The 23576-nt window shown below is 42.4% G+C and overlaps 1 protein-coding gene across 1 annotated transcript in view; it reads left to right on the forward strand.

Moving 5' to 3' along the window:
- Positions 1-23576, forward strand: part of LOC111971430 (discs large homolog 1-like protein) — a 216117-nt gene that overhangs the window by 91084 nt on the left and 101457 nt on the right. Inside the window, exons 4-8 of the mRNA XM_070446257.1 lie at positions 10901-11025; positions 15045-15214; positions 15737-15873; positions 17752-17896; positions 18979-19105. Coding sequence (XP_070302358.1) covers positions 10901-11025; positions 15045-15214; positions 15737-15873; positions 17752-17896; positions 18979-19105 — 704 coding nt within the window. The remainder of the gene's footprint in view (positions 1-10900; positions 11026-15044; positions 15215-15736; positions 15874-17751; positions 17897-18978; positions 19106-23576) is intronic.

Raw genomic sequence — 23576 nt, forward strand, 5'->3', positions numbered from 1 at the left:
GCGCCAGGGGATCAAAATCCTGCAGTGCCAGACGTGTCCCCCTGCTTAACCAGTACATGTCCAGGCCCGTCTGAAGTTTGCTAGAGAAGAGCATTTGGATGATCCAGAAGAAGATTGAGAATGTCATTATGTCAGATGAAACCCAAAATAGAACTTTTTTCGTAAAAACTCAACTCGTCGTGTTTGGAGGACAAAGAATTGTTGAGTTGCATCCAAAGAACACCTACTACTGTGAAGCATGGGGTGGAAACATCATGCTTTGGGGCTTTTTTCTGCAAAGGACAGAATGAATGTAAAGGACAGAAATTGAATGGGGCCATGTATCGTGAGATTTTGAGTGAAAACCTCCTTCCATCAGCAAGGGCATTGAAGATGAAACGTGGCTGGGTCTTTCAGCATGACAAAATGATCCCAACACACTTGCCCGGGAAATGAGGAGTGGCTTCGTAAGGAAGCATTTTCAAGGTCCTGGAGTGGCCTAGCCAGTCTCCAGATCTCAACACCCATAGAAAAATCTTTGGAGGGAGTGAAAGTCCGTGTTGCCCAGCAACAGCCCCAAAACATCACTGCTCTAGAGGAGATCTGCATGGAAGAATGGGCCAAAATACCAGCAACAGTGTGTGTGAAAACCTTGTGAGACTTACAGAAACGTTTGACACTCTGTCATTGCCAACAAAGGGTATATAACAAAGTATTGAGATAAACTTTTGTTATTGACCAAATACTTATTTTCCACCATAAATTGCAATAAATTCATAAAAAATCCTACAATGTGATTTTCTGGATAATTTTTCTCATTTTGTCTGTCATAGTTGAAGTGTACCTATGATGAAAATTACAGGCCTCTCATCTTTTTAAGTGGGAGAACTTGCACAATTGGTGGCTGACTAAATACTTTTTTGCCCCACTGTATGTCATTTATATTTTCATAGTGTTATCCGGCGCTCTTAGTCTTACTATTTTGTTGAAAACGCTGTGTGTCAGGGAGCAGGGAGAGGAGAGAGAGAGATGAGGGAGAGGGGGGGAGAGGAGCAGGGAGCTGTTTCTGTGTCTGCCTGTAAGACTGCAGGGCCCTCTTTTCTTTCTGCTGTGACCTGATTCAGCCACGATCGGCGCTTGCATCATTAACTCTACATCAACTTCACCGTTAAAGACAGTGAGACACACATCAGAGACACACACCACCCCTAACCACAACCACACACTGAGTCTTAGTGTAGGCAATAGTCAGGCCCTGGCCCTATACTACTGCTCTTAAATGTCACCGACCGCCTTGATTCAGTCTTATGTAGCATTAGATAAAAGCAGAGACACAGAGCTACAAAATGGTATATCATACACTGCATTTGAGGAACAATTGGAAAGTAATTCTGCTTTGAAAGTTGATAAACTTGTAACCTCACTTTTGAGAAAATGGCCTTTGAATGTTTTGGTACCAACTGGAGAGCTCTTCTTTGTCTACACCTATTCAACATTGTTCACACCTTAAGCTTTAGCTCCACCCATCTCTTTAAGGGTTGATCTGAGCATTCTGTACTAACAATAGCAGTCAAGCTCCCAAGCTAACTAGACAACTTGCTAGCTACTTCCAGACACAAATGAGAGGACAGCTCACTGAACGCTACTCACCCTGGCAGAGCTGGTTAGGCTGTTTTTATTTTATCCAGAGCGTTGGCTACTGCAACTGTGCTGTCAGATTGTCCGTCGTAAATTCAGAGCGTTTCGCTTTCGGAACGTTCAGAGCATACACTGGACGCTCTGAAAGAGGAGGAGGGTTGATCCGAGCATTCTGACCTCACAATGGCAGTCAAGCACCCAAGCTAACTGGCTAACATTAGCTAYCTTGCTAGCTACTTCGAGACACAAATGAGAGAACATCCCACTCTGACCATTTTACTCACCCTAGCAGAGCTGGTTAGGCTTTTTTTCATGTTATCTAGAGCGTCGGTGACTGTAACTGGGCTGCTGGCAACAATTGAATTACACTTTTCTGACGACGCTTACTGACACCGGCCATATTCAACGGGGGTTGAGCGTTCGTAAATTCATCAGTTATTCCGCGCTCTGGCACACTCAAACGAGAGTGCTCTAAAATCGGAGTAGAGGGCCAGACTGAATTTACAATCACACCCAAAACGGTTACTTGCATATGGAGTCTTTTGTTAAAACATGTAGCTAGCTAGGTAAACAATGAACCATAATCCCAACTCATGACATTACTACGCTGCATGAATCTGCAGGTAGCTAACCAACCAGGATCAATGTTAGCCAACTAACATTAGGCTATAACTAGCCAAGCAAATGGCTCTGAGATATGAATAATAAGATCATCCATGTAACGTTAGCTAGCGAGCCAGCCAGCTAACATTAGCTAGCTAGCTAACATTACACTAACTTGGAATTAAAACAATTTTCTGTCAAAATTAGAAATGTGTAATATCTCAAAATGTACTATCTTACTCGTATACATCATGGTTGGACGCTTCACCCTGTCACGGATGCCATGCATGGTTGCCCTTAGTTTGAAGATGTAATCCGGAGACAGGTGTTTTCTCCATCTCCTTAGCTATCATACTCTAATTCCACTGATTTCAAAACTCTGTTCTCCAGAAAGTGGGAAGCAAGACTTATGGAGTTCCACTAAGCAATAAAAAAAAGTTAGACAGGATTACCTACACATACTAACCAGRTCAAATAGACAGAAGCGTGCTATATGGCAGAACAATCCGAACTCATCTCTCGGCATGTCCAGCCCACTCATTATCTCAGCCAATCATGGCTAGCGGGAAGGTTGCCTGGCCTTTTCTGTGGCTAAACCAACTAGGCTTGTAATTTAACCATTTTATTCATATTTACAGATGGCATACAAGTTTGTTATTAAGGCAAAAGTTGAAAGTTCAAATGTTCCAGAAGGCATTTCTGCCAAATAAAAATGCATTTTGATAAAAACAAAAAAAGATTACGTTCAAATTGCTCTTGTGTTACGTAGTGACCTGCGACATAGGCCTAGTTTCCTGAAACGGTTCACAAATACACACTACTACACTGCTATGTTATTCGGCCAAGCTAGATTGCGAGTATTGTGAGCCTTGCTGGCTGTTCGGAGATCGGAGTGCCCCTTGTCTGATGCGTGGGTGAATGGGGTGAGAGATTGGCGCCATCTTACATCCAAAATAGCATGTCACGAGACATCCCAGATTGACATGGGTGTCTGTTTGGTACATGACCAATGGAAGCCCAATGGCACTATTGACGCAGAGATGGAGAGAGGCGTGTGTACGCAGCAAATTTCTTGCGACAGGTTTTGGAGCGCATAGCTAATCTCACACTTGCATCATGTAATTTGGCTTTCAGAGGGCACCGTGAAAAGCTGGGGCAGTCCAACAGTGGGAATTTTCTCAGTGTAATTGAACTGCTGTCATTTTACGACCACGTTCTGAAATAACTTTTAGAACGCCCGCATGATCCGTTAACTATCTCAGTCCTCAAATCCAAAATGAGCCGATTTATATTTTAGCCGAGCGAGTGAAGTGTGACATTCAGGAAGAGATGCAGGAAGCCCTATTTTTTTTATATTATTATGGACACCACACCGGATGTGTCCAAAGTAGACCAGTTAAGCCAAGTTTATCGCTATGTGAGAGTGATCAAATCAAATCAAGTTTATTTTATATAGCCCTTCGTACATCAGCTAATATCTCGAAGTGCTGTACAGAAACCCAGCCTAAAACCCCAAACAGCAAGCAATGCAGGTGTAGAAGCACGGTGGCTAGGAAAAACTCCCTAGAAAGGCCAAAACCTAGAAGAAACCTAGAGAGGAACCAGGCTATGAGGGGTGCCAGTCCTCTTCTGGCTGTGCCGGGTGGAGATTATAACAGAACATGGCCAAGTGTTCAAAATGTTCATAAGTGACAAGCATGGTCAAATAATAATCAGGAATAAATGTCAGTTGGCTTTTCTAGCCGATCATTAAGAGTTGAAAACAGCAGGTCTGGGACAGGTAGGGGTTCCATAACCGCAGGCAGAAACAGTTTAAACTGGAATAGCAGCAAGGCCAGGTTGACTGGGGACAGCAAGGAGTCATCATGCCCGGTAGTCCTGACGTATGGTCCTGGGCTCAGGTCCTCCAAGAGAGAGAAAGAAAGAGAGAAGGAGAGAATTAGAGAGAGCCAAGATTTTCAAAATGTTCATAAAATGACAAGCATGGTCAAATAATAATCAGGAATAAATGTCATTTTGGCTTTTCATAGCCGATCATTAAGAGTTGAAAGCAGCAGGTCTGGGACAGGTAGGGGTTCCATAACCGCAGGCAGAACAGTTGAAACTGGAACAGCAGCAAGGCCAGGTGGACTGGGACAGCAAGGAGTCATCATGCCCGGCAGTCCTGACGTATGGTCCTAGGGCTCAGGTTCTCCGAGAGAGAGAAAGAAAGAGAGAAGGAGAATTAGAGAGAGCATACTTAAATTCACACAGGACACTGGATAAGACAGGAGAAGTACTACAGATATAACCAACTGACCCTAGCCCCGACACATAAACTACTGCAGCATAAATACTGGAGGCTGAGACAGGAGGGGTCAGGAGACACTGTGGCCCATCCGATGATACCCCCGGACAGGGCCAACAGGAAGGATATAACCCCACCCACTTTGCCAAAGCACAGCCCCCGCACCACTAGAGGGATATCTTCAACCACCAACTTACAATCCTGAGACAAGGCCGAGTAGCCCACAAAATCTCCACCACAGCACAAACACAAGGGGGGCGCCAACCCAGACAGGAAGATCACGTCAGTAACTCAACCCACTCAAGTGACGCCCCCTCCTAGGGACGGCATGAAAGAGCACCAGTAGCCCAGTGACTCAGCCCCTGTAATAGGGTTAGAGGCAGAGAATCCCAGTGGAGAGAGGGGAACCGGCCAGGCAGAGACAGCAAGGGCGGTTCGTTGCTCCAGAGCCTTTCCGTTCACCTTCACACTCCTGGGCCAGACTACACTCAATCATATGACCTACTGAAGAGATAAGTCTTCAGTAAACACTTAAAGGTTGAGACCGAGTCTGCGTCTCTCACATGGGTAGGCAGACCGTTCCATAAAAATGGAGCTCTATAGGAGAAAGCCCTGCCTCCAGCTGTTTGCTTAGAAATTCCTAGGGACAATTAGGAGGCCTGCGTCTTGTGACCGTAGCGTACGTGTAGGTATGTACGGCAGGACCAACTCGGAAAGATAGGTAGGAGCAAGCCCATGTAACGCTTTATAGGTTAACAGTAAAACCTTGAAATCAGCCTTGCCTTACAGGAAGCCAGTGTAGGGAAGCTAGCACTGGAGTATATGATCAAATTTCTTGGTTCTAGTCAGGATTCTAGCAGCCGTATTTAGCACTAACTGAGTTTATTTAGTGCTTTATCCGGGTAGCCGGAAAGTAGAGCATTGCAGTAGTCTAAGCTAGAAGTAACAAATGCAATGGATTAATCTTTCTGCATCATTTTTGGACAGAAAATGTCTGATTTTGCAATGTTACGTAGATGGAAAAACTGTCCTTGACACTCTTGATATGTTTGTCAAAAGAGAGATCAGGGTCAAGAGTAACGCCGAGGTCCTTCACAGTTTTATTTGAAGACGACTTTACAACCATCAGGATTAATTGTCAGATTAACAGAAATCTCTTTGTTTCTTGGGACCTAGAACAAGCATCTCTGTTTTGTCCGAGTTTAAAAGTAGAAAGTTTTCAGACATCCACTTCCTTATGTCTGAAACACAGGCTTCTAGCGAGGACAATTTTGGGGCTTCACCATGTTTCATTGAAATGTACAGCTGTGTGTCATCCGCATAGCAGTGAAAGTTAACATTATGTTTTCGAATAACATCCCCAAGAGGTAAATATATGTGAAAACAATAGTGGTCCTAAAACGGAACCTTGAGGAACACCGAAATTATACAGTTGATTTGTCAGAGGACAAACCATTCACAAGAGACAAACTGATATCTTTCCGACAGATAAGATCTAACCAGGCCAGAACTTGTCCGTGTAGACCAATTTGGGTTTCCAGTCTCTCCAAAAGAATGTGGCGATCGATGTGTAACAAGGCAGCACTAAGGTCTAGTAGCACGAGGACAGATGCAGAGCCTCGGTCTGACGCCATTAAAAGGTCATTTACCACCTTCACAAGTGCAGTCTCAGTGCTATGATGGGGTCTAAAACCAGACTGAAGCATTTCGTATACATTGTTTGTCTTCAGGAAGGCAGTGAGTTGCTGCGCAACAGCTTTTTCAAATTTTTTTTGAGAGGAATGGAAGATTCGATATAGGCCGATAGTTTTTTATATTTTCTGGGTCAAGGTTTGGCTTTTTCAAGAGAGGCTTTATTACTGCCACTTTTAGTGAGTTTGGTACACAATCCGTGGGATAGAGAGCCGTTTATTATGTTCAACATAGGAGGGCCAAGCACATGAAGCAGCTCTTCAGTAGTTTAGTTGGAATAGGATCCAGTATGCAGCTTGAAGGTTTAGAGGCCATGATTATTTTCATCATTGTGTCAAGAGATATAGTACTAAAACACTTAAGTGTTTCTCCCGATCCCAGGCCCTGGCAGAGCTGTGCAGATCCAGACAGCTAAGCCTGGAGGAATACGCAGATTTAAAGAGGAGTCCGTAATTTGCTTTCTAATGATCATGATCTTTTCCTCAAAGAAGTTCATGAATTTATTACTGCTGAAGTGAAAGCCATCCTCTCTTGGGGAATGCTGCTTTTTAGTTAGCTTTGGCAACAGTAATCAAAAATACATTTTGGATTGTTCTTATTTCCTCAATTAAGTTGGAAAAGTAGGATGATCGGAGCAGCAGTGAGGGCTCTTCATAACTGCACGTACTGTCTTTCCAAGCTAGTCGGAAGACTTCCAGTTTGGTGTGCGCCATTTCCGTTCCAATTTTCTGGAAGCTTGCTTCAGAGCTCGGGTATTTTCTGTATACCATGGAGCTAGTTTCTTGACAAATGTTTTTTCGTTTTTAGGGGTGCAACTGCATCTAGGGTATTGCGCAAGGTTAAATTGAGTTCCTCAGTTAGGTGGTTAACTGATTTTTTGTCCTCTGACGTCCTTGGGTAGGCAGAAGGAGTCTGGAAGGGCCATCAAGGAATTTTTTGTTTGTCTGAGAATTTATAGCACGACTTTTGATGCTCCCTTGGTTGGGTCTGAGCAGATTATTTGTTGCGATTGCAAACGTAATAAAATGGTGGTCCGATAGTCCAGGATTATGAGGAAAAACTTTAAGATCTACAACATTATTCCCATGGGACAAATATACGGTCCGAGTGGTGACTTGTGGCCGAGTGAGTAGGTCCAGAGACATGTTGGACAAAACCCACTGAGTCGATGATGGCTCCGAAAGCCTTTTGGAGTGGGTCTGTGGACTTCTCCATATGAATATTAAAATCACCAAAAATTAGAATATGATCTGCTATGACTACAAGGTCCGATAGGAATTCAGGGAACTCAGAGAGGAACGCTGTATATGGCCCAGGAGGCCTGTAAACAGTAGCTATAAAAAGTGATTGAGTAGGCTGCATAGATTTCATMACTAGAAGCTCAAAAGACGAAAACGTCATTTTTTTTTTTGTTAATTGAAATTTGCTATCGTAAATGTTAGCAACACCATGATAAGGGATGCAAATAATGTCGCCACAGATCTGACCATCACAGAGTCGTTTTGGGGATTTCTGAAGACTTCAACATAAAATCCTGGGCAGCATAGAGGATAATGTGCTAAATATTTCAAAATGTCGAGAGCAGGGGTATGATGGAGCTGCTAACATGAGCGGGGTCTATTCGGGTGTGCAGGCCAGAATATCAGAAAAAGAGCCGCTTGCTGTTTATGTGCATTGCGCAGCACACAATCTTAACCTGGCTCTCAACGACTGTCAAAAATGTGCCAGAGATMAAACAGTTTTATGATACTGTTGAACTGTTATACACCTTCTTCGGGCATAGCATGAAGAGACGGTCAATGTTGAGTGGTGCATTTTATTTTGCATCAGAAAAAGAAAGTGTAACTAAAACGACTGTGTCCCACCCGCTGGTCAGCTAGATATGATGACCGCCCTGAGATACAGATATGTGGACGTAATGAAGGCCCTCACCAAGATTGTGTTTTTACGTCACAAGAAGGACGAGAGGGATGATGCAGCAGCACTGAAAAATAAACGTTTTTTAGACTAAGGTTTTAGAAAATGTGAACGTCATCTCAAATGCTACTGGCCAAAGACACAGACCTGCACAGAGCAGTCAGCCTGCTCAAGGACATGATAGAGGTCCTGTCCGGATTCCGACAGGATTTTGAGGCCAAAGTCACTGCAAAGACCCTTGCCGACAAATAGGGAGCTCAGAACGCATTTGAAGACACTCGGAGAAGGAAGGCAAGGCATAATTTTGATGAGCTATGCGAGGACGAGCGACTGTCTGATGGGATAGAAGTTTTAGAGTCAACATCTTTAATGCAAACCTTGACAGCGTTATCCACCAGCTGTCAAACAGATGTAAAAGTCTGCGGGCAACATCGAGTCTGTTTGACTCCATGCACCCCACTACCCTGGCCAACGCAGATGATGATGCGCTCTACGAGACAGCCAGCCGGCTGGCAGAACATTACAGAAAATATACAAAGGGGCAAGCTTCCCTGGCCAATTACTCTCTTGCAGGGCCTGTTTTAAGAAGGAAATGGCAAAGCACACTACAGTGAGAGARCTGGCCAAGATGATCATTGTGGATTACAATTCGGTCACTGCTACATTTGGGGAAGTAGTTACAGCGATGCTCATTTTTATGACTGCATGCAACGGTAGCCAGTGCCGAGCGCCCCTTTTCCAAACTGAAAATAATTCAGTCATACCTGAGGAGCAGCATGGGACAGGAGAGACTGAGTGGGTTGGCCATTCTGTCCATTGAAAACACCAGGGCCAGGACCATGGATTTGAATGCCATAGTCGACGACTTTGCAGAGAGCAAGATCTGTCGAATGCCAATCAAATGAGTGAGTAAGCTTYTGTTTTTTACAGGGCAGGCTACCCAGACAGTCTATATAAATCAAGCTTTATTGAGATTAGTTTACATTGCTTGTCAATCTACGACTATGTCTTTGGAAACCATGTTCTGGTGCGCGGCCGCTGAGKCATTTCAATGTCATCAAAGCCTATACGTTTAACTAGGCTATAAGAATAATAGTAAGCATCATATACTGTTAAAATACATGCTGCCATTTAAGCAATATGTTTGAATGCTCCACTTGATTGATTTTCTGGTGTTTTTGCTATAGGCCTCTGTGGGAGGAAGACCATTTGAAATACCGGTATGTCAGTTTTGCCGCCGTGCATACCTTCAGCGAGCATGTACTGGGTCATTAGCTGTGTTTCAGTGTTTCTGTCAAGAGATTGATCTATATATGTATGTTTTATAATATAGGCTATTGCCTATTATTTGCAGATAAAATAGGGTGTTTTTTTGACCGCTTTGTGCTTTCCGTGGTGCTGATCGGGTTTATTTCTGACCGCTGTCCATGGTGCTGAATGTATTGGCTATATTGCGGCTTCTCTGGTAACAGCTTCAAATGTGCCTTAGATTAGGTTCTGCTCTGCTGTTACAATGCTTAGTAATATTAACACACAGCCTTACCGACACAATTATTTACATTTTAAGGGAAATATGGGGGGTATAGGGGCCCGTAATTTTTMGGGGAACCTCGGGCCCATCATGATTAATTAAGCTAAGCTACTGATCCTAGCTATGGAGTTTAATATAATACCGTATAAGTAATATAGCCTGTATGTTTCATTATTTGAAGTAGACGTGGAGATATATACTTACAGTATATACCTCAGATCAAATTATGAAATACAAACGATGGAATAGAAATGTTTTATAATTATATTTTAAATTAACTGAACAGTATACTCAATGTTGTACTTGAATGACTTCATTATAACATTGCAGTGCATTTACATACAGTACCGTTCAAAAGTTTGAGGTCACTTAGAAATGTCCATGTTTTTGAAAGAAAAGCAATTTTTTTGGTCCATAAAAATAACATAAAATTGATCAGAAATACAGTGTAGACATTGTTAATGTTATAATTGACTATTGTAGCTAGAAACGGCTGACTACATAGACGTACAGAMGCCCATTAWCAGCAACCATCACTCCTTTGTTCCAGTGGCACGTTGTGTTAGCTAATCCAYGTTTAGCATTTTTAAAAGCTAATTGATCATTAGACAACCCTTTTGCAATTATGTTAGCACAGCTGAAAATGGTTGTCCTGATTAAAGAAGCAATAAAACTGGTCTTCTTTAGAGTAGTTGAGTATCTGGAGCATCAGCATTTGTGGGTTCGATTACAGGTTCAAAATGGCCAGAATTACAGGCTCAAAATGGCCAYAAACAAAGACTCTTCTTCTGAAACTCATCAGTCTATTCTTGTTCTGAGAAATGAAGTCTATTCCATGTGAGAAATTGTCAAGAAACTGAAGATCTCATACAACGCTGTGTACTACTCCCTTCACAGAACAGCACAAACTGGCRCTAACCAGAATAGAAAGAGAAGTGGGAGGCCCCGGTGCACAACTGAGCAAGAGGACAAGTACATTAGAGTGTCTAGTTTGAGAAACAGACGCCTCACAAGTCCTCAACTGGCAGCTTCATTAAATAGTACCCGCAAACACCAGTCTCAACGTCAACAGTGAAGGGATGCTGGCCTTCTAGGCAGAGCTGCAAAGAAAAAGCCATATCTCAGACTGGCCAATAAAAATAAAATATWAAAATTGGCAAAAGAACACAGACACTGGACAGAGGAACTCTGCCTATGACATGTAACAGTTGATTTGAACCAAACCKATTTCTCTCTTCTGCCCCTCTATGTAGGGTAACTCGGGGTTGGGCTTCAGTATTGCAGGGGGGACAGATAACCCCCACATTGGAGAAGACCCCAGTATCTTCATCACCAAGATCATCCCTGGAGGAGCTGCAGCTCAGGACGGATGCCTCAGGTTGGTAACACCAACCTGTATGTATGGTTACATGATCCCAATCGCATTTCAGCCTATGAACTGAATCACATTGCAGCTTATGGGTCCAAGGTGTGAATCATGTTAACTGACTCCTGTTGATTCTCCCTGTGGAGTAAATGACTAATGTATTTGATTCTCCTGGCTGCAGAGTGAATGACTGATGTTTTTGACTAACCTGGCTGCAGAGTGAAAGATTTATGCATTTGACTCTTCCTGCAGAGTTAATGACTGATGTATCTGACCAAGGGTGAATGTAGAATTAATTTATTCCTGGTATYCGACCTCCTGTGTGTGCATGCGGATGCACCCAAAAAAAGGACTGGCATAACAGGCCTGGCCCTGGACGTTCTGCCGTCCATGCGAGACAAACCATTGCCACCCCCCTCCTATCCACGCTGAACTAGAAAGGTGTACAGCAGAGGTCGGCGAATGGTTTGGCCCTGGGCAAAAACATTTTTTTCTTCTAATAGTCGGATGAACAGAACATAATAGCAGCCCAATTCATATGCCTATGCTACAAACTAAAACATTTTTAACACATCTGGTTAGTCAGCTCAATGTCAGTTGTCAATGTCAATGTCAGTTCAATGTCCGTAACATATTTTCACTGATTGCACTGATAAAATTACAAATGTCTCTATTAAATTTGMTTTTTWTGCYCTGAATGGGGAAAAACTTTGTGCGCTGAATGGGGAAAAACTGCTTGCAATCAAGAGAAAATGTCTCTCAGAAAAAGTCTCATTAGAAAGGTGGATAATGAAAATAGAATTATCAGGGAAGAATGGACTGAGAAATAGGCATATTTCTCCAATGTCAAACCAGAGTGTCTTGTTTGCAACAAAACGGTTGTTGTTTGCAAATAATTAAATATTATGAATTTAAACATGGCAATTTCAAAGGTTACCTTTTCACCCAATTGTAAGCTTCAACTGCTGGCTACTCGTCCGTTGCTTAACCCAACAACAGAAGTGCCCATTAACCTGCCCATTAACATCGACATGGCTGTGGTGGAGTGAGTCGAGAGTTTCAAGTTCCTTGGTGTKCACATCACCAACAAACTATCATGGTCTAAAACACACCAAGATAGRCGTGAAGAGGGCACGACAASCCCTTTTCCCCCTCAGGAGACTAAAACGATTTGGCCTGGGTCCCCAGATCCTCWAAAAGTTCTACAGCTGCACCATCGAGAGCATCTTGAACTGTTGCATCACCACCCGGTATGGAAACTACTCGGCATCCGACCGTAAGGTACTACAGAGGGTAGTGCTTACGGCCCAGTAAATAACTGCGGCCAAGCTTCCTGCCATCCCGGACTTATATACTAGGCGGTGTCAGAGAAGGCCCAAAGAATTGTCAAAGACTCCAGTTACCCAAGTCATAGACTGTTCTCTCTTCTACCGCACCACTGCGACCTGTATACTCTCGTTGGCTGGTCCTGACTACATATTTGTTGCTAAGCCCACTGGCTCCAGGTCATCTAAGTCGTTGCTAGGTAAAGCTTRGCCTTATATCAGCTCACTGACCACCATAGCAACACCRACCCATAGCACGCGCTCCAGCAGGTATATTTCTCTGGTCATCCTCAAAGCCAACACCTGCTTTGGCCACCTTTCCTTACAGTTCTCTGCTGCCAATMACTGGAACAAATTGCAAAAATCACTGAAGTTGGAGACTTATATCTCCCTCACTAACTTTAAGAGTCAGCTGTCAGAGCAGCTTACCGATCGCTGCAGCTGRACACAGCCCATCTGTAAATAGCCCATCCAACCAACTACCTACCTCATCCCCATATTTGTTTTAGTTTTTCTGTTSTTTTGCACACCAGTATTTCTACTTGCACATCCTCATATGCACATCTATCACTCCGGTGTAAATTGCTGAATTGTAATTACTTRGCCACTATTGGCCTATTTATTGCTTTACCTCCTTACTTCATTTTGCACACACTGTATACAGAGTTTTATATTGTGTTATTGACTGTACGTTTGTTAATCCCATCTGTAACTCTGTGTTGTTTTTGTCGCACTGCTTTGCTTTATCTTGGCCAGGTCGCAGTTGTAAATGAGAACTTGTTCTCAACTGGCCTACCTGGTTCAATAAAGGTGAAAAATAAATAAATAAGATTTAATAAATATTTTCTTAACTCTTTGAACTGCATTGTTGGTTAAGGGCTTGTAAGTAAGCATTTCACGGTAAGGTGTGCCGTGAATTTGTATTTGTATTTTTGTATTTGTATTTGGCGCATGTGACAAATACAATCTGATTTGATTTTGATTTGAWTTGAACGCTTTATCTGGATACTTTTTATTGATTTCTAAATATTTTTTTGCCATTTTCTTTAAGAAAGGGGTATGGCATACCCTCACTCAATTTGAGTCCTGTTTTTAAACAAACACACCAAGCCCTTCCCAGATACAGAGGTATTTAAGGAGTGCATGGTGACAGTATTGGAGGACTTGGCTATACCGACAAAATCTATGTGTAACAGTATAACTTTAGTCCGTCCCCTAGCCCCGGGCGCGAACCAGGGACCCTCTGCACACATCAACAACAGTCACCCATGAAGCATCGTTACCCATCGCTCCACAAAAGCCYCGGCCCTTGCAGAGCAAGGGGAACCACTACTTCATGGTCTCAAAGCGAGTGACATCACCGATTGAAAGGCTATTAGTGCGCACCACCGCTAACTAGATWGCCATTTCACATCTGTTACATATGCATAGCATAATTGCGTTCATCAAACAGGTAAACCAACCTCTTATTTTTGTAGGAAAGAGTAGGCTTCAACAAAGTCATCTTGTTGTTAGTGAAGTCGAATTAAAATGAAGACAATTGTTGAAATTAATTACTTTCAGCACCATTTGCTGTCCACGTCTGTTTGATTATGCTGTTTGTTTGATTATGCACCCAGCCACACAAAAGCTGATGTCTTCTCCTGCGCTCTCTCTCCTCAATAATAAGTTAATGATTGAAAAGGTGTRTCGTGAAATTGTAATACATTTGGTCTCCAGTCTATGGGCTACAGAAAAACCACATAGGCTACTACTCTTTCTACCGTAGGCTATATTAATTTGATGGAGCGTGGTGGAGCGCCTCGGCGCTGAGTCTCTCCCACGGCACCCTGGAGAGGTGCGCTGGGCATGGATAAGCTAAATATTTTGCACCCCTGCCTTTGGCAAAGTGGGCTCTGCTTATAATGGGGCGGCATCAACACTCACCTACTGTAAATAGCCCTCATGTCACTGGGTGAGAGAAGTTATAATTGTTTTTGGGCAGAATAATATGAGGTGTTGTTGGAGGTGCGTCTTGGTCAGTTCAGCTCGGAAAATGCCGCCTTGGAATGCCTAATCCTGCCCAATGGGGCAGGATTAGGCAGGATCCATATTAGGCAGGATATTAGGCATATTAGGCAGGATCCATATTAATTCAATACCATTTCTGTGGGCCTAGTCATAAAGATTTGTCATTTAACCTTTATTGTGGCATAAACACAATCAGTCATGATGTTTTCATCTGACTGTCAAACAATCACTTCAAATGGCTCCTTTACTAGGCTACCCGCATACATTCATCCACTCGCAACATATTTCCAGCCTCCAAATAGTGAAATGACATTTGGTGATTGTCATTAGGCCAGAATCAATYCCTCCACTGCTGTCCGCACTCATTTCTGCCTTGGCATATTTCAGTGTTCTCGWCTAACCACATCGCATTTTGGAGCATAGGATATACTCTAGGCCGACCACCCGTTTTCAAGTCTATTCACTCATATTAATGCTTCTGCCATATGGTAATGATAGATAATGGCGTAATAGCCTACAGTTTTCTTGACATTTTGTTTTCATTATTGTGATAGGCTCATGTTTTACCTGTACAGAATACCCTCACTATTTATTTTGCCGTGATGCTGTACAGGACCATACCGCCTTACTTTCACCCCTGTATCTGACTCTTCTGGCTGCAGAGTTAATGACTGGTGTGTTTGACACTTCCTGCAGAGTGAATGACTGCATCTTGAGAGTAAACGAGGCAGACGTGAGGGATGTGACCCACAGTAAGGCCGTAGAGGCCCTAAAAGTGGCCGGCTGCATCGTCAGGCTCTACGTCCGCAGGAGAAAAGCCCTCTCAGAGAAGATGATGGAGCTCAAACTAGTCAAAGGTCCTAAAGGTAAGAGTACCATGGAGCTCAAACTTGCAAAAGGTCCTAAAGGTAAGAAAACCATGGAGCTCAAACTAGTCAAAGGTCCCAAAGGTTAGAAAACCATGGAGCTCAAACTAGTCAAAGGTCCTAAAGGTTAGAAAACCATGGAGCTCAAACTAGTCAAAGGTCCTAAAGTTTAGAAAACCATTGACCTCAAAGTAATTAAACGGTCCTAAAGGTAAGGGAGATTAAAGCTAGACACAGTGATATGATATCATCGTACATCGCGGGGTGACTTCCTATACATAAGTCTACCTTAAAATGTGTTGAGTTGATGGATAACTTTATGATGCTTGTTGTTGACACTCTGTGGTCATTGTGCTCCAGGTGATACCCTCTGAATGACCCCCCTGAGAGGATTAATATAGTTTCAATACGGTTTTATTGTTGTAATACACTCCCCTCACTCCCCTTCTCTCTCTCCCTCTCTCTACCCTTCTCTTTTCCCTTTCTCTCTCTCACTCTTTTCCTCCCTACCTCTGTCTCCAGGGCTAGGGTTCAGTATTGCGGGGGGAGTGAGGAACCAGCACATTCCAGGCGACAACAGCATCTATGTCACCAAGATCATTGAGGGAGGGGCTGCACACAAAGACGGGAGGTTGCAAATAGGAGACCAACTATTGGCTGTAAGGACCTAACATAGTACTGTAACTGCATCTTCTCCTTACTGAAAGACAGTAKCCACTGGGCACAGACGTCAGTTCAGTGTCTAGTTTTGATTAACATTTAATTGAGTTGTCAACTAACGTGAATTCAACCTGAAATCAACAACAAAAAATGAACCATGTCATTGGATTTAGGTTTAAAGTTGTGGTCCTCTGTAGCTCAGTTGCAACGGCAGGATAGTGGGTTTGARTCCCGGGATCACCAATACGTAAAATGCACACATGACTGTAAGTCGCTTTGGATAAAAGTGTCTGCTAAATGACATATTATTATTWWTTTTTTATTAAGTTGAGGGAAAAACATTGACATTTTCAAAATTCCTTTACATTGATTACTTTTTGCAAATCCAATCCSTTTCCCACGTTGATTCTAGGGCTGGGAATTCCCAGTGACCTCACTATATGATATTCTCACGATACTTAGGTGCCGATATGATATGTATAGCGATTCTCATTATTCTATATACAGTACCAGTCAAAAGTTTGGAGACACCTACTCATTACATGGTTTTTCTTTGTTTGTACTATTTTCTACATTGTAGAATAATAGTGAAGACATCAAACTATGAAATAACACATATGGAATTATGTAACCAAAAAAAGTGTTAAACAAATCAAAATATTTTTTATATTTGAGATTCTTCAAAGTAGCTACCCTTTGCCTTGATGACAGCTTTGCACACTCTTAGCATTCTCTCAACCAGCTTCATGAGGAATGCTTTTCTAACAGTCTTGAAGGACTTCCCATATATGCTGAGCACTTGTTGGCTGCTTTTCCTTCACTCTGTGGTTTCATCTGTGGATTATTGATTCGATAATCCACAGATGAAACAATAACATAATGGTTGCCCCTCTTCTGTTTTGGTAAAAAGCTGAGGGATGGGCCTGGAGATAATAGACAAAGCTATGGATGCAAAGACTGACCATCCATGGTATCAAAATTACTGTTTTAACCATGAGGCTATACAGCGTTTGTTTACGATGTTTACAAACATTGGAGAAAAACAAGCTTATATTTTGGGTTCTCTTAGAGTGTGACAGTTGAACTAAGATCATGAGGCTTAAGTTATATTCTTCAAGATTCAATGTGTACATATACTGTATGTAAACTTCTGACCCACTGGAATTGTGATACAGTGAATTATAAGTGAAATAATCTGTTTGTAAACAATTGTTGGAAAAATTACTTGTGTCATGCACAAAGTAGATGTCCTAACCGACTTGCCAAAACTATAGTTTTTTAACAAGAAATTTGTGTAGTGGTTGAAAAACGAGTTAATGACTCCAACCTAAGTGTATGTAAACTTCCGACTTCAACTGTACACACTACACACACTACACTGACACTCACACAAAACCCACACACATTCACTACATACACAGACATGCATACTGACACCACACACACACACACACACACACAGTTTAACACTCATCATATGCTGCTGCTGCTCTGTTCTTTACTCTTACTCCTATTGCCTATTTTGATGCCTAGTCACTTTACCCTGGCCTTATGTACATATCTATCTCAAATACCTCGTACCCCTGCACATTTATCTGGTACTCCCTGTATATAGTTTCATTCTTGTGTATTTTATTCCTCTTGTGTTACTATTTTTTTTTTGGGGGGGGGGCTCATAAGCAAGCACTAAAGTCTACACCTGTTGAATTCGGCGCATGTGACAAATACAACTTGATTTGATTCCTTAAAGTACTTAGATTAAGTTTTGTTGTGGCTTGTTAAAAATACCAGCTTGTTTGCCTGCTATGTCAGCTCCTGTATGTAACTAACTGCTGAATGAACTGAAAAGCCAAATTACTACCTCTCTCTCCTTCCAGGTAAACAGCGCTTGTCTCGAGGAGGTGAGTCACGAGGATGCCGTGGAGGCCTTGAAAAACACGCCCGATGTGGTTTACTTGAAAGTGGCGAAGCCCACCAGTGTCTTCATGAACGACAGCTTCGCTCCGTCTGACATCCCCAACTGTGAGTGCACACACACACACACACATATGCGTACACACACACATGGTGATCACAATCTTTCCACTCATCCCAGGGCAGCTGTGACAGACAGACAGCAGGTTATTTGAAAGGAGCCATGTGGTGTGGACCACACCACATGGCTGGCTGCTGTTGCTGGCTGCTGTCCCCCATAGCTACAGTAGTAATCCAGTAGTCACAGTGAGGGAGTAGGCCTATATCTTGACCAATTACTGATCATCAGAATTGGGCTTACAGTAGTAGGTATAATGTGAGCCAAGCTTATGAAGGGGGAGAGGTTCCCATCAAAGCAGTGTGCATGGCTGTCTATTTAACTATCGCTGAATATACTACCATGGATGTTCCGGTCTGCAATACACACTAAGAACTGAAATCAGTCAATGACCAGTTGTGGTTTGATAGTAGCCTACATAGCAGTATCAACCGACAAGGATGGCAGGGCAGAGSAGAGCGTTGGTATTATTCACTTAAAACCATGCCTCCTGTCTCACAGTACTGGACTGATGAGGTTGTGGCTTGACTTTGACCAATCATAATGGGAAATGTGACATTGGTGGAAAACATTGGTTTAATCACTGTTCAGGTCACGTTCAAATAGGCTATTTCAAACCTGTCACCTATAAACACCTTTATCATAGATATTGGTCACTTTTCTCACTTTAATAAACTACAAGCATTGCTTTTAGTTAATATACCTATGATTATATTATCAGATATGATCCCTTATTTTTTTTGTAGCTCACTTCGGTTTTGCATTGTTGCCTAAGGCGGAACACTCCCATATTTTACCTAACGTTATTGAGAGTTCTGGTGCTTGTGCCATTATTGAAGGTTGTGTTCATTTGAGATTACCTACCCRTGCCAGCCATGTGTTTTATAGTTACCTGATCTGCCTCTCTGTCTACACCAGGGAAGGCTCAAGTAGAACGTGAGCTATTAGCCTAGTGTAGCCTAGCTCCTCCCTCACTAAGCACTATTTTATTACAGTTTATCATAGCATTAGCCGTTAATGCTAACTTGCTATCTACACACTGAGGCCCGTTGTGTGTGTGTTTTTTCTTTAGCATATTCCCCTCACAAGGACAACCATATCAGCCCGTCCAACTACCTTAGCCAGCCCCATACCCCCGCCACGCCCAGACGCTACTCACCCATCCCCAAGAGCATATTGGGAGACGACGAGGTCACAAGGTAAGCTGTTTGAATGTTAAATGACGAGACAGAGGCATTGATGCGAATAACCAGTCTTGTTCAGTGTGTGATAATGAACACACGCCATTTGACCACTTTTACAAAGGGTTTCAAATCAAATGTTTTTTATAACATGTGCCAAATACAACAGGTGTAGACCTTACAGTGAAATGATTACTTACGAGCCCCTYACCAACAATGCAGTTAAAAAAAATACGGATAAGAATAAGAAATAAAAGTAAGAAGTAATTAAAGTGCAGCAGTAAAATAACAATAGCGAGACCAAATACAGGGGGGTTTTGATACAGAGTCAATGTGTTGCCTTTGTTGCAAACTCAAAATCCAACAAAGCAATAATCAATAACAATACAATAAAAAAATAAATATGAGAAATAAGAAAAAATATGAAGAACACAGTAAGTAAGTATACTATATACAGAGTTAGTTCCAAAACAGTACCATATTTACATTGTGCAGGGATACTSCAGTGATTGTTACGCTCGTTGATGGAATGATCGGACCAAGGTGCAGCGTGGTAGGCGTACATCTTTCTTTTATTGATGACACCGAATAAACAACAAGTACAAACMAAATGAAACGCACAGTTCTGTAAGGCTGGAAAGCAACAGTACAAAAACAAGATCCCACAACCTAAGGTGGAAAAAAGGCTGCCTAAGTATGATCCCCAATCAGAGACAACGATAGACAGCTGCCTCTGATTGGGAAACCCTACCCGGCCAACAAAGACATAGAAAACAAAGATTGCCCACCCTAGTGACACCCTGACCTAACCAAATAGAGAATAAAAAGGATCTCTAAGGTCAAGGCGTGACAGTGATAGAGGTACAGTACATACAGTTGAAGTCAGAAGTTTACATACACCATAGCCAAATACATTTAAACTCAGTTTTCACAATTCCTGACATTTAATCCTAGTAAAAATTCCCTGTCTTAGGTAAATTACGATCACCACTTTATTTTAAGAATGTGAAATGGCAGAATAATAGTTGAGAGAATGATTTATATCAGCTTTTCTTTCTTTCATCACATTCCCAGTGGGTCAGAAGTTTACATACAATGCTACCAAATACTAATTGAGTGTATTTAATAATAATCATTTTCCTGCCATCTGTTTTGTGAAGTGCACCAGTCCCTCCTGTAGCCAAGCACCCCCACAACATGATGCTGCCACCCCCGTGCTTCACGATTGGGATGGTGTTCTTCGGCTTGCAAGCCTCCCCCTTTTTCCTCCAAACATAACAATGGTCATTATGGCCAAACAGTTCTATTTTTGTTTCATCAGACCAGAGGACATTTCTCCAAAAAGTACYATCTTTGTCCCCATGTGCAGTTGCAAACCGTAGTCTGGCTTTTTTATGGCGGTTTTGGAGCAGTAGCTTCTTCCTTGCTGAGCGGCCTTTCAGTTTGTCGATATAGGACTCATTTTACTGTGGATATGGATACTTTGTACCAGTTTCCTCCAGCATCTTCACAAGGTCCTTTGCTGTTGTTCTGGGATTGATTTGCACTTTTATCTCTAGGAGACAGAACGCGTCTCCTTCCTGAGCGGTATGACGGCTGCGTGGTCCCATAGTGTTTATACTTGCATGCGATTGGAKGCGTTTGGAAATTGCTCCCAAGGATGAACTAGACTTGTGGAGGTCTACAATTTATTTTCTGAGGTCTTGGCTGATTTCTTTTGATTTTCCCATGATGTCAAGCGAAGAGGCACTGAGTTTGAAGGTAGGCCTTGAAATAAATTGACTCAAATTATTTCAATTAGCCTATCAGAAGCTTCTAAAGCCATGACATAATTTTCTGGAATTTTCCAAGCTGTTTAAAGGCACAGTCAACTTAGTGTATGTAAACTTCTGACCCACTGGAATTGTTACAGTGATTTATAAGTGAAATAATCTGTCTGTAAACAAATGTTGGAGAAATMACTTGTGTCATGCACAAAGTAGATGTCCTAACCTATAGATTGTTAACAAGAAATTTYTGGAGTGGTTGAAAAACGAGTTTTGATGACTCCGAGCTAAGTGTATGTAAACTTCAGACTTCAACTGTATGTAWAGGGGTAAGGTGACTAGGCATCAGGATTTAAGAAACAGCGTAGCAGCAGCTTGTATGTGTGTGTCCGATCAGTGGTACAGCCATAGAARTTTCTGACGATTTCAGGGCCTCGCCAAACTTTTTCAACCTCCTGAGAGGGAAGAGGCATTGACGCGCCTTCTTCAAGACTGTGCTCAGCATATGTGGAACTCCTTCAAGACTGTTGGAAAGGCATTCCAGGTGAAGCTCGTTGAGAGAATGCCAAGAGTGTGCAAAGCTGTCATCAAGGCAAAGGGGGGCTACTTTGAAGAATCTCAAATATAAAATATATTTTGATTTGTTTAACACTATTTTGGTTACTACATGATTCCATATGTGATATTTCATAGTTTTGATGTCTTCACTATTATTCTACAATGTAGAAAATAGTACAAATAAAGAAAAACCCTGGAATGAATAGGTGTGTCCAAACTTTTGACTGGTACTGTATATACATTGTCTTCGGAAAGTATTCAGATCCGTTGACTTTTTCCACATTTTGTTAGGTTACAGCCTTATTCTAAAATTCATGAAATAGTTTTTTTCCCTCATCAATCTACACACAATACCCCATAATGACAAAGTAATAATAGGTTTTTAGAAAATGTTGTTAATTTATAAAAAATAAAATCACGTTAACAAAAATATTCAAACCCTTTACTCAGTATTTTTGGCACCGATTACAGCCTTGAGTCTTCTTGGGTATGAGGCTACAAGCTTGGCACACCTGTATTTGGGGAGTTTCTCCCGTTCTTCTCTGCAGATCTTCTCAAGCTCTGTCAGGTTGGATGGGGAGCGTTCCTGCACAGCTATTTTCTGGTCTCTTCAGAGATGTTTGATCGGGTGGCTGTGTGCTTAGGGTTGTTGTCCTGTTGGAAGGTAAACCTTCACTCCAGTCTGAGGTCCTGAGGGCTCTTGAGCAGGTTTTCATCATGGATCTCTCTGTACTTTGCTCTGTTCATCTTTCCCTTGACCCTGACTAGTCTCCCAGTCCTTGCCGCTGAAAAACATCTCCACAGCATGACGCTGCTGCCACCACCATGCTTCACCGTATTGAAGGTGCCAGGTTTCCTCCAGATGTGATTCTTGGCATTCAGGCCAAAGTGTTCAATTGTGGTTTCATCAAACTAGAGAATCTTGTTTCTCATGGTCTGAGAGTCCTTTAGGTGCCTTTTGGCAACTCCATGTGGGCTGTCATGTGCCTTTTCCCYAGGAGTGGCTTCCGTCTGGTCAATCTACCATAAAGGCCTGATTGGTGGATTGCTGCAGAGATGGTTGTCCTTCTGGAAGGTTCTCCCATCTCCACATAGGAACTCTGGAGCTCTGTCAGAGTGACTGTTGTGGAAATTACCACCAGGGACACCTGAAGTCAATCATTTTTTATTATCAGGAAGCCGGAGAGGTTCCAACAAACTTAATGCACGATAGTACACGTCAGTCGGGGGTTCCGTTGGGGCAGTCCCATTATTTCTCTTATAAACTGCATACACAGACAAGCTATATTTGCATGATTTACATTATTCATAATTAATTCATCATTAACTTTTGTTCATGCATGTAACCGACCAATACCTCACAAAGCGTCTTCTCTCCATGCTGAGACCTTGAAACTGAGACACCCCTTTCAGTTCTCAAAACAGATCTGTGCCTTGACACAATCCTGTCTCGGAGCTCTATGGACAATWCCTTCGACCTCACGGCTTGGTTTTTGCTCTGCAATGCACTGTCAACTGTGGGACCTTTACAAAGACAGGCGTGTGCCTTTCCAAATTATGCCCAATCAATTGAATTTACTACAGGTGGACTCCAAATAAGTTATAAAAACATCTCAAGGATGATCAATGGAAACAAGATGCACCTGAGCTCAATTTCGAGTCTCATAGCAAAGGGTCTGAATACTTACGTAGATAAGGTATGTTTTTTATATTTAATAAATTTGCAAAAAGTTCTAAAACCTGTTTTCGCTTTGATTATGGGGTATTGTGTGTAGATTGATGAGGGAAAACAAATCATTGAATACATTTTAGAATAAAGGTGTAACGTAACAAAATGGGGGAAAAAGGAAGGGGTCTGAATACTTTCCGAATGCACTGTACATAGGGCAGCAGCCTCTAAGGTGCAGGGTTGAGTAACCGGGTGGTAGCCAGCTAATGACAGTGACTAAGTTCAGGTCAGGGTACTGGGTAGAGGCCGGCTAGTGATGGCTATTTAACAGTCTGATGGCCTTGAGATAGAAGCTGTTTTTCAGTCTCACGGTCCCAGCTTTGATGCAGCTGTACTGACCTCACCTTCTGGATGATAGCGGGGTGAGCAGGCCATGGCTCAGGTGGTTGATGAGCTTTTTGACCATTCTGTGACCTTGGCTGCTGTAGATGTCCTT

Source organism: Salvelinus sp. IW2-2015, linkage group LG13, assembly GCF_002910315.2.
Source record: "Salvelinus sp. IW2-2015 linkage group LG13, ASM291031v2, whole genome shotgun sequence".
In the NCBI taxonomy this organism is placed as follows: Eukaryota; Metazoa; Chordata; class Actinopteri; order Salmoniformes; family Salmonidae; genus Salvelinus; species Salvelinus sp. IW2-2015.